The sequence below is a fragment of the Haliaeetus albicilla genome, chromosome 7 (assembly GCF_947461875.1).
Source record: "Haliaeetus albicilla chromosome 7, bHalAlb1.1, whole genome shotgun sequence".
Classification (NCBI taxonomy): domain Eukaryota; kingdom Metazoa; phylum Chordata; class Aves; order Accipitriformes; family Accipitridae; genus Haliaeetus; species Haliaeetus albicilla.
The window spans coordinates 41,261,023-41,276,548 of NC_091489.1; the positions used below are offsets into that span (position 1 = coordinate 41,261,023).

The following is a 15,526-nucleotide window of genomic DNA, read 5'->3' on the forward strand; positions in this document are numbered from 1 at the left end:
GGGAGTGTCTTATCAATGCCTGCAGCAAACAGGCTAGCACTAGTTTTTTTTGTGGGTAGGGCTGGGGATGAGCAAAATGGGGAAAGTAATGAACCAAGAGGACGGGGCAGGTAGACTGGAAGCTGAGAGAGGGGGATTCAGAGTGTGTTGGAGGACACAGCCTGCTAGTGTCACAGCTGGTGAGTCTGCCTTGAGGGGCCACAATTTGTATAGGTTTGTGTCCTCTGCTAAGTAGCACTCTGCCCTTCCTAACAAATACTGTGTATTGTCAAATGAGTGCATTTGCTTAGGTATCTCGTTTTTCCTGAATCTTTCTTCCTTGCTTCTAACATGTACCTAATCCAACTACATAACCTGACTGCAGTATTTAAAAAAACCTCACGGTTCTTACTCTGTTTCTCGGGTTATCTATATGTTGTGCCTGTGACAGCACTCTATACGTAGTGTTACTGCTTTCCTACACCCAGTTCCTTTATTTGTGCAACTCTAATGAAGTAGTACTGAAGAGAAATATGTTAAATCGAGAGATCAGTCAAGGCAAGCTGCAGAATCTTGAGGGGAAAGACTCAGTTTCAGGCCTAGGTTTTTTTTCTTCGAATGAGTAGATAACACATTCTTTCTTCAAAACTGAGAGGGGAAACTGTCTTTTGATTATTTTCTCTTGAGATTGGAAAATTAAAATCAGTGAAGTCAATTTTAGGGTTCTTCACAGGCCAGCTTCTTAGAATCTTTGTGCTAAGCTTGAAATGCTTTATTGGTATTTTTAAAAACCCAAAAATGTCTCTGTAAAAGGCTTATTCCTGAGAGAACAAAGCATAAGCCAGGCAAACTTGGATGAGTTTGGATGGTAGTTTAAAAACATGGATTGCTTGTGTTTGTTGCCATCACACCTAATCGAAAATATTTGCTGCTTTTTGCTCAATTTACTTCCATGTTGCTGGTTGCTGTGGAAGGCAGGGTAGCTTGCTGAGGGGCGGCTGTTCCCAGGGCTGGGAACATTCCTTTTGATGTTGTCACGATGCTGCAAGTGCACACGTAGAGAAACAAGCAAAATGCAACTGGTTTTGTTGATGCTGTGTTATAAAACGACCAAGTTTGCTCAAGAGGCAGCAGTTCCTAGTTATGTAGTTTTGTTTAAATGCTTATCTTAGCTAACTTTTGTCTACTTGGTAGATAGAGAAGCTTATTTGATAATAAAATCACAGCAGTTTTGGCCTTTCTGTTAACTATTTGAGGTATCTTTGCAAGTCACTTCTTGGGAAACATTTTATAGAGGTTATGAGAATGAGTGGTTTGCAGAACTTGCTTCTGCTGTGGGGAAAGTTTTCTAATTGATGTTGAAGTTTGTTACATTACTGAAACATAGTAGGCCTGCTTCTTCTATAGGTGGATATTTTCAAGGGGTAACAGCCAAACTGTTTTCTATTACAGATGACAGAGAAGTGCATACTCTGACTTGTATGCTTGCTTAATGTGGCTTCCTCATAAGAGCTGACTGTGTTCTTATTAAGGTTTTAAACCCACTGTGTAATAAACAATTTCTGTTGAAAAGATTTTGCTATCCATAGCATGGTTTAGATATGTCTGAGGAGCTTATTTAGAACCTATTCATGCTGCATAGTGAAACTAGTTTTACACAGGGACAAATGCGTTGACTCATTTTGTTGATATGGTTCATTGTACAATGTTCACAGGCTCCAAGGAAGCAACAGTTGAGGCATCAGAATCAATTGGATAAGTCAGTTGTCTGACCATCCATCTCCTCATCTAGACCTCCTAATACTTGGAAGCATCTTCAAAATGGAGGGAAAATTTTGGTAGTTTTTTTCTATGTATTCTTGCAGAGGCTTTTTTAGGTATGTAATTCTTTTAATGGCAGTCAGATTTTTCTGTTTGAGTTTTGATATACTGTGGGTGCCTTTCTCTTCACTGAAATTGAGTCCTTCTCCATCAACTCTTGTTAGGGGCACTGCTGTAAGTCAGATATAATTGGAGATGCCACTTAACTCAACAAGGTTGCTTTTTGCATATACCCTGAATGGCAAAGTTCAAAGCTAAAGTGTTGTTTCAGAATAAATTCCTTTGCTTACCATCAGCATTTAAGTGTTTAAGGGAAGTAGGTATTTAAGTAAGCATTGTAGGGAACTAGTCAATTCCTCTTGAAGGTTTCACAAGATTTTTTGGAAATGATGTACTGCAAAAAGATGTTAGATTGTTCTTTTACCTTTTCTTATCCACTTCCCTTAAGCTTTTCATTCTGCAGCGCTACATTGTTTGAACCTGTAATACTGTTATACCTGGCAGCGTCCTTAGTTCAGACCTCATTCATGTGCTTGGTATTAAGCAGTCAGATAACACTCATTGTAGTGAAGAACTTTAGGAAACTGTATCTACATTTTGTACTGGCCTTCCTCTCAAGTTTGATGTAAATTGCAGAAAATGGAAGCTGTTAGCCAGCAAGACAGCAGTAAGACTATACCAGCTGCTGGTTCTTAGCTTGTAAACTTCATCTGAAACTGGCCTTGCAACTCTAGATTTTCAGCCCTTTTTATAACTGAAAATGCAGCACTAATTTTTCAGATTGCTGCTTTGCCATTATCTCTCCCTATCATTCTCTCAGTCTAGATAACGGAAAATTTTTGGCTATGGTGGATGGTGAAGTGGCTTCCTTTATCCTCCCCTATCACATAAACTTCTTATCATGAGCTTTTGGCATGTAAGCTTTACATTCCTGTATGTTAAAGACCTATATTAAGTTCAGCTTGCATCCTGATTTGTTTGTGTACAGGTATAATGGTTCTATTGCTTGTGAGTTCTGAACAGGAATATTCTACTTACTTGTGCCTTAACTACATAATGCAAAAGTAAGTGCCTAAAAATATTTTATTGATGATCCAACATAATCACTGTAGATGGCAAAAATTTGGGTTGATAGATTAAAGTTCTTAACTTTGAGAATATGTGATCTTGCTGCTAAAAATATAAATAGAGAACATGTGGCTTGGAAGGAAGAAAAATTAGATGTTTAGTTGTATGCCAAGCGGAAGACAGATTGAGGTCCTCTAACCACCCTTTAATTACTAGTATCACTATGGATGTGTTGTTATTAAAACAAAAAAAGCAAACCCATGGAAATTACTGTGAAGAATCTAGTTGTGCTATGAGATTCATCTAATAAGAAGCAAAGTTGATGTATAACTGGGGACACAAGTTCTTATGAGCTAAACTTTTACCCAGCCTTCTTTTACCATATCTATTATGCTACAGCTTATTTCTCATTCTTGCATAGAAAAGTTCCTTTGCATTCATTCTTTCTTGATGGTCATCATTATCCATAAAAACTATTGTTCTCTTAGTCCTTCTGCGTATTGAAGGAGGAAGAAAAGGAGGTTCTTCTAGCACTGTTGCCCTCAAAAGACTTTCAGCCTGGGAACACTTACTGGCATTGGTGATATCTGTAGCAGTGGAACTTCCTCTGTGGGCATATTTGTCCTGAATATATGGGTTGGTATAAAAAGTCACTTCTGCAGCCCAAATGAGGGTAGCTAGACAGGTAAAGTTCTGCCTGTGGGCACGTTCAGAGTCTGAAATGTGGCAGGAAGTACTAGACAATGTATGTGGTAAGTTACATCCTTGCCATTTACAAACTCCATATTGAGTTTTCTTGAATTTTGTTTTTGAAAATGCACTTGGGGTGAAATATAAACCTATGTATGTTGGCAGTTTTGTCAGTTCATATGCACTTCATTTCATGAACTCGATTCTTTTATGGTGGCTGGGCTCCCTATCTGTACTTGAGCAACAAATGTGGTTTGTTGACAGTGAACGTTTCAGTGTATTGCGTTTGTAAGTAACACTGAGTTGTGTTTAAGTAACTGATCACTACTTGCTATTTTTAAGTTTTCAAAATGGCATTTTCTTCGTTAACATAGGTGGTGCGTTTGTGTCAGAACCCAAAACTGGCATTGAAGAACAGCCCACCCTATATCCTAGATCTGCTACCCGATACCTACCAGCATCTACGAACCATTCTATCACGCTATGAGGGGAAGATGGAGACCCTAGGAGAAAACGAGTATTTCCGCGTGTTCATGGAGAACCTGATGAAGAAAACCAAGCAGACAATCAGCCTTTTCAAGGAAGGGAAAGAGCGGATGTATGAGGAGAACTCTCAGCCTAGGTAATGGGGAGAAATGTTTTCAAATATTTATGATGTAAGTTTGCTTTAGTGAACAAGAGCTTGAACAAATGTCTGTTGGTTGATATGTTGTCTGTATGTGAAAACAGACTTTGAAGAGATTTAAGTCTAAGTGTAGAGTTTTAAGTAAACTATATTTGGGTATATTGAAATCTGAGAGCACAGTAAGTGTTCAGAGCCTGTATAGACTTAGTTGTTGTGTAGTTTAGGTATGATAGGTTAATAGAAACAATAAAGTCTGCAGTGAAAAGGTTTTGCAGTCCTTTGCATTCTCACATAGAGAATGCCTTGTGAGAGAGGATGATAAGGTTCAGAATGACGTTTCTGGCAATTTTAGGAAACAGTAGAATATTTAATGTTACATAGCAAAAGAGTTATCCAGACTAAAACTTGTTATTAATCTTTAGGCTTTACAGAACTTTTCCTTTTTCTGGAAACAGCAGCTGTCCAGTATTTCGGGGTGGGGAGTAAAACATATTTTGTGGGAATAAAACATATTACTAAAACCCCATAACTTTCATACATTGGAAACTTCATATTTAAGGTAGATCAGGGTGCCACACTTGTAAACTCTCCTTTCATTTTGTTCAGAAGGCATAGCTGAGATCAAGGGACATCTTCAAGGTGAACAGCACTTACAAAAAAGGATAGGTGGAGGTAGAAACTGCAATTGTATCTGAATATAAGGCATTTTGGAACAAAATAGCATGAATTTGATGAGCACTGTACTGTACCTGAAAAGGTGCTTCTTTCCTTCATCCAGCTTTAAGGAAAGGAGAGCCAAGGTGATTTAAGAGTAGAATAAAGCTCTGAAAAAGGTTAATCATAAGTATTTGTCTAACTGTTGGCAGCAGGTCTAACGGACAGAGATATACAAAGCATACATTTGTAACTTTAAACTCATTTCAGGATTTTGGAGTAGGTGCTGAATTTAAAAACAAAAAACAAACACCCCAAAAAACCAAAAAAAAACCCCAAACCCAACCAGTGGAAAAAAAGCAAAAACCACCCAGTGGCTGAACGTAATTGCTCTGGGGAGAATATGTGGTTAACGCCCTGGCAGCTACTTGCTTGAATTACTTGGCAGGGGGCAGGAGGTGTGCAGAGGTGCTGGCACATGTTTCTGGTATAATATTGAACTCTATATATCATATTCTGTAATATTGAACTCCAACAAAAGGCTATGATAGTGGCTCCAGAAGGCATTGTTAATGCTCCTGTTTTGTTTTGTTTTGGTTTTTTTTTTCACCAACAGTGTTGAAGAATGAATTAAGAAATGGAAGTTTCTTTCTGGATTGTTGTTTAGCATCGTTTCTTTGTGAGATGATAAGACTTACTCTTAGGGTTCATTTGAGACAGGGTTTGGGGAGTGTAAATATGTCATCTTCATGTGGTACACTTGCTTCTTTTAAAAGTTTAGTTATCTGTATGAAGCCTTCAGGAATTGGGTTCAATAAAATGTGCGAACGCAAAAGATAGATGTAATATTATATCAGTGCCCTCTCTCCCCACCAGCCCACCTTGGGAGAATGCGGTTACTATAGGCAGAATTGGCTTGTTGCAGGTGAGAAGTGGGTTTTGGGAGATGCTGCTAGCTGGAATTCTCAGAAAGTGTTATAGAAAGTAATGGATGTAACCAGTATGGGGAGAAAAGAGTTCATTAGCCCGGTATGTTTTGCAGATGAGGCGATACTTAATGGAAAATTGCATTATTTTTTTTTTTTAGCCTTCACTCAGATCAAAATGAGCCACAGTATGAAAATCACTTTTTACTGTGAATAAATTGATTAAACTGATTAAAAATAATCTCTGCATCTTCTGCTGGAACTGGTCATTTTCTTGTACCATCCTTTGAGATATTAACAACATGGACTATCGTTCAAGATTTTTGCAGTGCAGCAGGTTGCTCTTAAAATACTTTAAGTAGCATTTATCTTGAAAATGGTTTTGTGTGTTTCTCCCATGTAATACAGTCAATATTATTTTCTAGAACACTTTTGCCTCCAGAAGTAGGCTAAAAGGGTATATAAAACCCTTTAGAATTTATCTGTGATGTTTGTTCTGGTTAACTGTGCGTGTATTGTGATCTGTCTATCATGAATATGGAACATCTGATGAGTAAATGATAGCTATGTCAATCATAAGTCCAACATCTCACCTCCAGTCCCTTGTTTTTTCAGAGAAGTGAAGGAAAATAATTCCAGAGAGTTAATCATCCTAGTCAGTTTGTAGTCAAACTAATTGACAAAAGGGGGCGGGGGAAATCCAAATCAATAGATGTGAACTTCAGAAACAGGATTCCAGTAGGGGCTTGCTTTCTCACAGCAGTGATGGGAGTCTTTGGGGAATGGCTAGTTGTACCATTTATGAATAAACAGCTTACGAAGGAAGCAACTGTGGTGAGACTTGTAAACATAAGCATAAAAGCAAAATCACATCCCAGCTAGTCTCATTATCTTCCTTTGCTTTTCACTCAGCCCAGGAAGCAGCAGTTACTGTTTTGAAGGGGAAATATCAAGACACCCTTTTCCTGGTGCTGGTAATGAGCATGATAACTTTCTCAATTCTCTAATTTGTCACAGAAAAGAAAGAGGTTAGAGTAGTCAGTGCATATGATTCGTATACCGGTTGAAGAGATACCTGCACAAAGAATGGCAGTTTTGGTTCAGCTAGGGATTCTATTAAATGCTGTACTTCCAGCATCAGACTTTGTGGTTGTGTGAGCTTTTGGAACCTGATCACTTTAAGTGCTATTTGTTTCATCTGAAATTTAATTAAATGAATTTTTTGCTATAAATGCACTTTTAGATTTAAAATTTGTGTAATAATTTAAGGTGAATAAACTTAAGAAATTTTCTCACCTTGTTAGGAGTTGAAGAAAAATATTAATTTTTTCTTTTTGTAAGAATTAATGAATTCAAATATCTAAAGTGTGGGAGAAGCTTTCTAAAAGACTGTCAGCAGCCTGCAAAACAAACAAATATAAACTGAATCTGGTATTCACTGGAAATGTACTCATGGCAGTGTGTGTGTATATGTGTATATAAAAAAATCTGGTTTGCTCTTGATATCATGCAAGTTTGTGGCTAATGTTAGTCTGCAGTTTTTTTGAAAACATGCCTTTAAAAATCTAATCTGGTGTACTGAATAATCGTTTTGTCTTGACTTTTTCTGACTTTTTTTCCCCTGTTGTCCTTGAAGTTTCTTTCTTCCTGTCTTCCAGATTTAGCATTCATTTTGTTTCCTGTTGTGTATGCTCTTATTTTCCTTGCCCCAAATGTCTCTTGATGTAGAGCAAATGCACTATTTTGACATTTGCATAACTAGCGTGCAAGCTGTGCAGGTGTTTGCTACTAGCAAACAAACCAATAATCAGAAATGACTGAAGTCTCTCTTAGATTGTAGGATCAGAATTGTCTTGATCACTTGAGTATCAACCTTCTATTTTTATTATTTCTAAATTGCTCTTTGTGTATTTCCTCTCAAACATTTTAGAGATTCTCCAGTGTTTTCATCCAAGGTGGACTAAGGCAGAATTGGAGCACAGCTGCGGAGAGCACCATGTCTTGTAGCTGCTTGTGCTGCTTTGAGAGTTCATAATAGCTACAAGATGTGTGTCATTTAGCATTGAGTGGTTTCGTAGTGTATGTGTTAGAGTAGACTGTGTGGGAGTATAATATGGATGCTATTTGGTGTTTGCTGTAAGGCAGGCAGTTTAAAATCCAGTAGTACAAAATAAGATTGCAGTTGCATATTGAACATTTAAAGGTGTGTTTGTGGAGAGAACACATGCTGTGATGTATTCTCCAACTTTCAAACTACAGTAGAGGAACAGAGGTGCTGGGAACAGGATTAGAAAGGGCTTGTGTGAACACTCGCTGCTTACGGATGTGGGTGAGTGTTTGTTCCTTCAGTTTTAAACTAGTTGCAGTCATAGAGCTGTTAAAAGTGAATGCAGCTCTCCTGTGTCATACCTTAACCGTCAGCATGCTGAAAGCATCCTCCTGTTGTGGCTAACGCCACAGTTAGCATGACATCCAATGCTATGAGCGCTCAATGGCTTCCTTTCTTTTCTTAGGACTGTAACGACCGTTTTGTCTCTGTAACCCTGTGGGTTTGATATATAGTCGTTCAGATGAAATTGTTACTCTTGCATAAACTCATACTGCGATTTTTGTGAAGAGAACTCATTTTATTAGGAGAGCTTTAAAGATGCTATTTAAATTCTGCTTTAGCTCACTTCCATATCTGTTTAAAAATTAATGCTGTTGAGGGTGCTTTTAAAGCTATGTATGCACTTCCTGACTAGTAAGTACATGCAGTAACTTCTAGTTACTGTTTAAAGACTGAGATTTAACAAATAGATTGGATTCAAGTGGTGACTTCTGAGTAGGTGTGGGTTTTTTAGTGGAGATACTATATTGCTCCTCTGAGTTTTGACAGCTTAGGAGCTTATTTGGGTTGTCCATGCTAACAGGTAGGTTGACCTCTAAAAACAAAGTATATATTTGGGGATTGGTAAAATAAAATGGTAACATCTGCAGGCTTTGCTGTTGGAATCAAATAGTATTTCAAGAGTTAATAATTCTGGATATTTTGTCATATGCTTGCAGTAAGGTAAAGGTAAGTCATTCAATAATTGGTTAGCTGTGCTGCAGTAATTAGCACATATTCTTGAGGCTATACATATTTCCAAAGCTGTTGGTTCCTATTCTTTATAGATCCACAGTGCTTTCTACTGCAAAAGGTATTTTAAGGCTTGTCACTTGAAGTTTTAAAAACAAAACAAAACACTCAGAGGTGAAGTTTGCAGCCTATATAGCTGAAACAGTGCAGTAAAAGAAATTCTGTAGAGGGTACTTAGCAAGTCTATATGCAACGGAGAAATGTACACCTGTTGAGCACTGAGCGGCTTGCTCTGCTGCTTATAGTGGTAAATACGTGACTTCTCTGACCCTGTAAATATGGTGAATTTCTTGAGTTTAATTTTTCACTAGTGATAACAAAAACTGGTTAAACATACATACTTTTTTCCTGTAATGCGATGGTTCAATTGATTGATAGTGCCATTAATGCTAATGCCGCAACTGTTCTGAACATGCTGAACTTGCCTAAACTCTTGATTACAGTTTAATTTAGAGGCTCCGTGGTTATGTTGGAATATTTTTTTGTCTCTATTGCAGAAAGCTTTTACTTGCATAGAGGAGCTGTCATTTGTCGGCTTTCCTCACTACATAAATTACTTATTGCAACAGCTTCTTTGCAGTTGTGTAAATAGATTATACTTCATATGGCAGGACAGAAAAATAGCTTTCTGATCAGTAGACAGGGATAGGAATTGTCTGTTACTTGGGAAAGGATTAATTAGGCTGAAGAGTCCATTTTTCACCAATGAATCAAATTTACTGTTTATGTTAAAACAGTCTTATGAGGGAAAATACAGAAAATTTATTTATGAAATAAAATCAGACCACTGCAAATGTTTCCACACTAGAATGCAGTTATGTAAGCTGGAGGGTGGGGGTTAGGTGAAAGGCTGAGGAGAAGTAATTACTCAGGATGTGGACTGGATGTTTAAGAGATAGCACAAGTTATTTTACTAGTTCAGCTTGCATACTTTTGAAAACAAACTGTTAACAAACCTGGTTAACAAAACTAACATATCTGTAGAGAAAACGTAGTTAGGCAGGGAATATCATAAACCCTCACCATATAACATGGAGTTGCAAAAAAGGTTTGGGAAGCTAGTCCCTATTTAACTGTTGTCTTTCTGACAATAGCCTTATGGGATGCTGGCTCAGCAGGATTTCATATTCTTCTCTTGCTCCAAAGTGAAGACTTATTAATTTACACAGGAAAAAGCTACCAATATTTAATGTCTACTGGAAATGACCATGCATATCTCTGAAGGGGAAGGAAATGCATGAAGAATGACTTGGGGGTGGGGAAGCTGGATTTTAAAGAGGAAAATGTTGGAAAACACTTGTGCTAAGCCATGAACCAGAAAAGCCCTCTGGGGGGAGGGGTTAATGCTCTAATCTCATATTTTAGAGTGCTTGCACACACTCCTGTCCAGTGAAAAAGAAATAGTAGTATAAAATGTGGAACTCAAATGGTGCATGGTATGTGTGAGTCCTCTTTCTGACACTTCCTTCTAATCCAGCTAAGACTTCTTTTTTTTTTAACAAAACCCACTAGTGTGAAGTCTACATCTGCATTTAAATTAGAACATCTTAAAGAAAAGAACAAGCTCCAAAGCTGCCCACAAGAAAGGTTTCCTTGCCAGTCTGCAGCATATGAACACTAACTAACTGCTTATTACCCAAGAAGAAATTCATTATCATTTAAATGTTGTTGGAGAGAGGAATGTGAATTTTTTTTTTTCCCATTTGGCTTTAAATTTCTAGTTTAGGTGGTAGTTGTGGAACTTAAGTAACACTTAGCGTAATTGGCATAAGATTGCATTTATTTTAGTTTTCTTTCCATCGAAAATTGGACCACTGTCTTGAAAACCAATTTATGGTTTACATATGTAATGGCTTACAAATGTAAGCTTTCAAATTATTACATAATAAAGAAGTAAGATTTTTATTCTTCCTTGCTCTCAGAGCCTATAAAACTGTAGAGTTTTATGGAAGACTAACTGTGGACTTGATGTTGTGGATGGAAGTGTGTATTATTTAGTTTGTAGTAATTATCATTTGAAATGTGGATAGATTTCTCTGCTGGCAAAAATGTGTTACTGCTACTTGGCAATGATATCGTGTTTCTTGGGTGCTTGGCTTGTGTATTAAGAGCCAAGATGTCATGTTTTGGATTTCTGTTGATTTGAAGAAGTCTGCAGTCACAGCCCTTGCAGCCAGAAAACAGATAGTGTTTTGGTGTGTGAAAGCTTTTCTGAACTATAAGATGACGTTGAACAAAACCTCATTTTGCTAGAAGGTACTGAACAAAATTAGGCCAGCTGCTTCACAACAGTTTGAAGCAATACCTTCTGTGGTGTTTGTGAACTTGCTGGCTTTGCCCTGTTTCCATCTCTGGAAGATTAATCAGGTGGCACTCAGTTATGTGCCATCCACAGCTGGCTCAGGTAATGTAACTTGCTGACTGCTACCCACCTGTAGAAAGGACTGAAAAATTACTGTGGAGGATAAGTTGGTCATGGTGAGTATGGTGCGAGGGGAAAAAGGGAGATCTGTTGCCAAGCTACTCATCAGATCAGCTGTGAGCTGGGCAAATACTGCCATTAGCTGCAATCCCAGAGTCTGAAGCTTGAAAAGCAAACATATGCTGGAGTTGTATGTTGTACTGGAGTATGTATGTTGCAAAATATCTTGCGTTTAGTATTTTGACAGGATGCGAGTTGGGAATGAAGCGATACAGCTGACAGACCCTTCTGCCAAGGAATCCCCCAGTGGCGTCATGATGTCCGAGATAGTTTGGGGTAGCTGAAGATCGAGTGTGAAATATGGAGTCTTCCTTGATTTGGAAACAGGGCTTTTGTGCTTTGTTTTTCCCTTTAACTGTAGCAAGTAGCCCCTGAAATATAAATTTTGAATCCAGTCCAGAGAGCCCAAATATAAGTTTAATGAGTAGTGTTGTTCTGAGTAGTAAGTTTTGCTGTGTAGTCCCTTGAATCTGGTAAAAGAATTAATATGTTACCTAGGTGAGAGATTATCCTTTATCTTGTATATCCTGTATGTTGAGCTCTTTAAAGACCATTAATTGTATCAAATTAATTATTCTCTTTAAAGTGCTTTCTATAATATTTAAATGCAGAAAAATAAGTGGATTTTTAGCCTCTTAACATTAAAAGAAATCTAGCTTGTTAAAAATATAACACTAGCATTTGTGCCTAGAATAATAAGTCCAGATCCTTTAAAGGTCAGTAGGTTGGTGCTTCCAGTCAGCACACTGAACTGTTGTCCTTTCTGCTTCAGATCAGTTGCATCCATTTGCATAACAATACTGAGTTTGCTGAAGTTTTCTGGTCATTTGTGGCCTGCAGTATATTTTGCATGACACTTTAAACTGATTGGCATGCTTTGCTTGCAGAACTGAAGGTATTTAAATATATATATATATATGTTAGTTGAAAAGTGCCAGGATTCAGAAGACTGTAAGGAAACACGTATGTTTTGTATAATGTTTCTGTCCTGTAATATCTAAAGCACTGATAAAGGATTTGGCCTATATAATTTCTTGCTTCTTTAAAGCTACAACTGGTACCATTAAAAAAATTTAAAATTGAGATAAATACTGCATGCAGAGAATGCCTTTCACTAGTTAACTATTGCATTTTTGGCCGTAGACATAATTATTTGGTAAAAAAAGGGGAGGGAGGGAATAGAGGGGAAGCTTCACAGCAGTCGCAACTGTTGTACACAGATTTGTTGCAGATATTAGACAGGGTAAGAGTCTAATGTAGTGATTGCAGTCAATTTTGAGTTGGCTTTGTGGGGGCTAGCTTAGGCGCAGTGTTTTACATACGTGGCAGTTTAGCTTCCAGATGCAGTTAGATGTGTGTTCTATGCATGAGCTGACATCCTTAGCCAGGCATGCTGGTGCCCACGGCATCCACTGATGCAGATCAGCTCTTCCACGGAGAAGGCAACAAGTAGTGCTACCCTGCATGCATTTGATTCTGCTGTTGAGAGTATGTAATGGAACTGGGATCAGACCGAGAATGGACAGAAGTATCTAGTCCTGTGGTTTATGCGTTCCCATTCCCATTTTGCTGTTTTAAGAAGTGAAGTCTTGAAGTTGCAGAATTAACCAGGGGGTTTTATAGCTCTACAAAAAATGAAACAGTGAAGCCTGTAGTTCTTTAAATGGAAAAGTGTGTTTGGAGCTGAACCTCATGGTAGCAAGAGGTGATAAACATGTTATGTGTTTGTTTCCTTTTTTCCAAAGGGTGCCGGGATGAGCTAGTCTACAAAATCAATGTAGCATTAGCTGACGCTCTAAAATTCTATAGTACAAAATTAATTTGCTGATTCTAAAAAGTTTGGTTTGCTGTTAGTCTGCTATATTAGTTGTCCTGTGGAAATACTGTAAATGTTACAGAGCAGTGGCCGAGTGTGACTTTGTAAGGTGACTTCTGTTGAGCCAGTAATAGTTAAATGGAATTTCATTCACTTCCTGTGTTGCAAGTTTTGTTGAAAGTAGTTCCGCTGTTTCTATTTTTAAAACTGATTACTGTGTGTAGAGGACTCTGAAGCTGTCTCAGAGTTATAAAAGACATCTTGGGATCACCTCAAGCATTTCCACTTACTGCTCGTATGCACTCGCTGGAGTTTTATGTTAACATGAAGAGCATGCAGAAAACTTCTTGCTGGTGTGGTATTAAGATAGAAGATACAGTTTTTTCTGGAACAAGGCACAGCCACCTATCTGCTGAAATTGGGTCTAACTGCTCATATCTGTTGCATAGTTTGTAACATCTGAAAAGCATGTGTTATATGATAACCTCACACCTTTGTGGTTGCTGAAAGGTGTGTTTTACTTGTTGGAGACTCGTTAAGAGAGCTGGGGTTTTGGTGGTTTTTTTAGTTCTTAAATTTTCAAAACATCAAATTGTAAGATGTAAAGTAGTTACAGGAAAAAAGAATGTTTGGCTGTTTGCAGGACCAAGAACTGTGGGTTTGGGGTTTTTTTTTTCCTTGAGTACTGGAGCTTGCATTTACCTGTAGCGGGTGCTAACCCTGTCACCTAAACATCATCTGGAGGCAAGTGTGTAATTCCAAAGTAACCCCAGAAGTGAGAAGGTAGGAAACTAGTATTTCCTTAGTTATAATTTCCTGCAGCAGTACTTAGTAGATAGTATTCTGCAATAATGAGCACGTGATAAGGAATTAGAAATTCCCTAGCTGTAATTCTAGCTTCCAGCAGTTTTTCTTTCTGTCCTTCAGCTGCCTCACCTGTAAAATGAGGTAAAACACTTTTTTTTTTCTTTTCCTCAGAAAATTTAATATGATCTCATATTCAGAAGAATGTCAAAGTCCTGAAGGAAGCTTTATCCATCAATAGGGTTGTTGAGTGTGATTTGCAGAAAAGCAAGCATTAATTGCTCAACTAGTGAAATAATTATAGTGTGCTTGTAGCTCTGCATGTCATAAACTTAAATGGAGAGCCACTGGAGAGATAAGACTGTGACACCACGGAAGCCATTTTGGACTGTGAGTTGCTTAAAAAAAATACAAGTTTTCAGCAGTAGCATGAATAATAGTACAACAATTAGAATGTGTTTCCCTCAGTTTAACTGAGCAATCGTCTCATTTCCAAGCCACCAATTTGTAATTCTCTTACCAAATAAATGTAGAATTTCTGTAGAAAGGAAGTGGTGCAGCTGCGTTGTCCTGTGTGAACGTGTTAGTTAATTCTGCAATTCTGTGAGGACAGAAGCAATTAGAAACTGCGTCATCTGTTCTAGGAGCTTTCAGTCAATGAGTTTAGTGCTAATGTGTCAGACACTCCCACATCCTCTGTAATGCTTTTTCCCCTTAATCTTCCATTAGAATAAATAGGTATACTTTTTAAAAAATACTCTGTAGTCATTCCTCCAGTTTACTGAGATAGTATTTCTTGTTGTGATCTGCATTTTTGGGTCATGCCCCTTTAAACAGCCAGTTGCAATGTAGAAAGCACCTTCTCTTGAGTTTTGAATAGGATGGTTTTACAGTAACTTAGGTCCTCAGATTTGAATTCTTTTTGCCCTCTTGAATCTTCATTGTTGACATGTAGTTTTAGCCCGTTTGGTGCTGATTTTATGAAATAAAGCATTTTCTCAAAAGTGTGTTGAAGTCATTTGAGTCATGTTCAGCTTAATTTTGCTTTGGGGCCAAGGTGGAGGTGTAGCTGTGTTTGTGTTAACTTCCTGGGAAGAATCTTTGTTAAATGAAGCCTATTCTTAGAGAGGCTGAATGTTTTTTGTGAAAACCCAGTGTTCCAAGTGTAACTACAGTCAGTGGGAGTGCAAATACAAAAATCCCTTTGAAAATTCAGTTGTATATAAGAAATATGCACAATAACTTCAGAGATGTGAAGCATTTTGTAGTTGGTTGTCTTGTGTTACAGCTCTTAATTCCTCTGCACAGCAGTATTTGTAGCATGTTTTCAACAGAATGAGTTTTGCAGACATGACAGTATGTGCATGTCAAATTATGGCATGTGAGCACAACATTGTGACTAAATCATCCAGTGGAGCGGTCTCCTTGCTACGTGTGCAGAACAAAATTATACTGTGTCAGTTGGTTAGCTGTGAAGTAGTTTAGAAATACTGGAAGAAAATGAAAAAATCCTAGCTGGCAGTGGCAGAAATGGTAGTAC

At 37.8% G+C, this 15,526-nt stretch overlaps 1 protein-coding gene across 1 annotated transcript in view; it reads left to right on the forward strand.

The window, feature by feature from the left end:
- The window catches only part of CBL (Cbl proto-oncogene), a 46,054-nt gene that overhangs the window by 4,148 nt on the left and 26,380 nt on the right, over positions 1 to 15,526 (forward strand). The window contains exon 2 of the mRNA XM_069788021.1: positions 3,933 to 4,180. Coding sequence (XP_069644122.1) covers positions 3,933 to 4,180 — 248 coding nt within the window. The remainder of the gene's footprint in view (positions 1 to 3,932; positions 4,181 to 15,526) is intronic.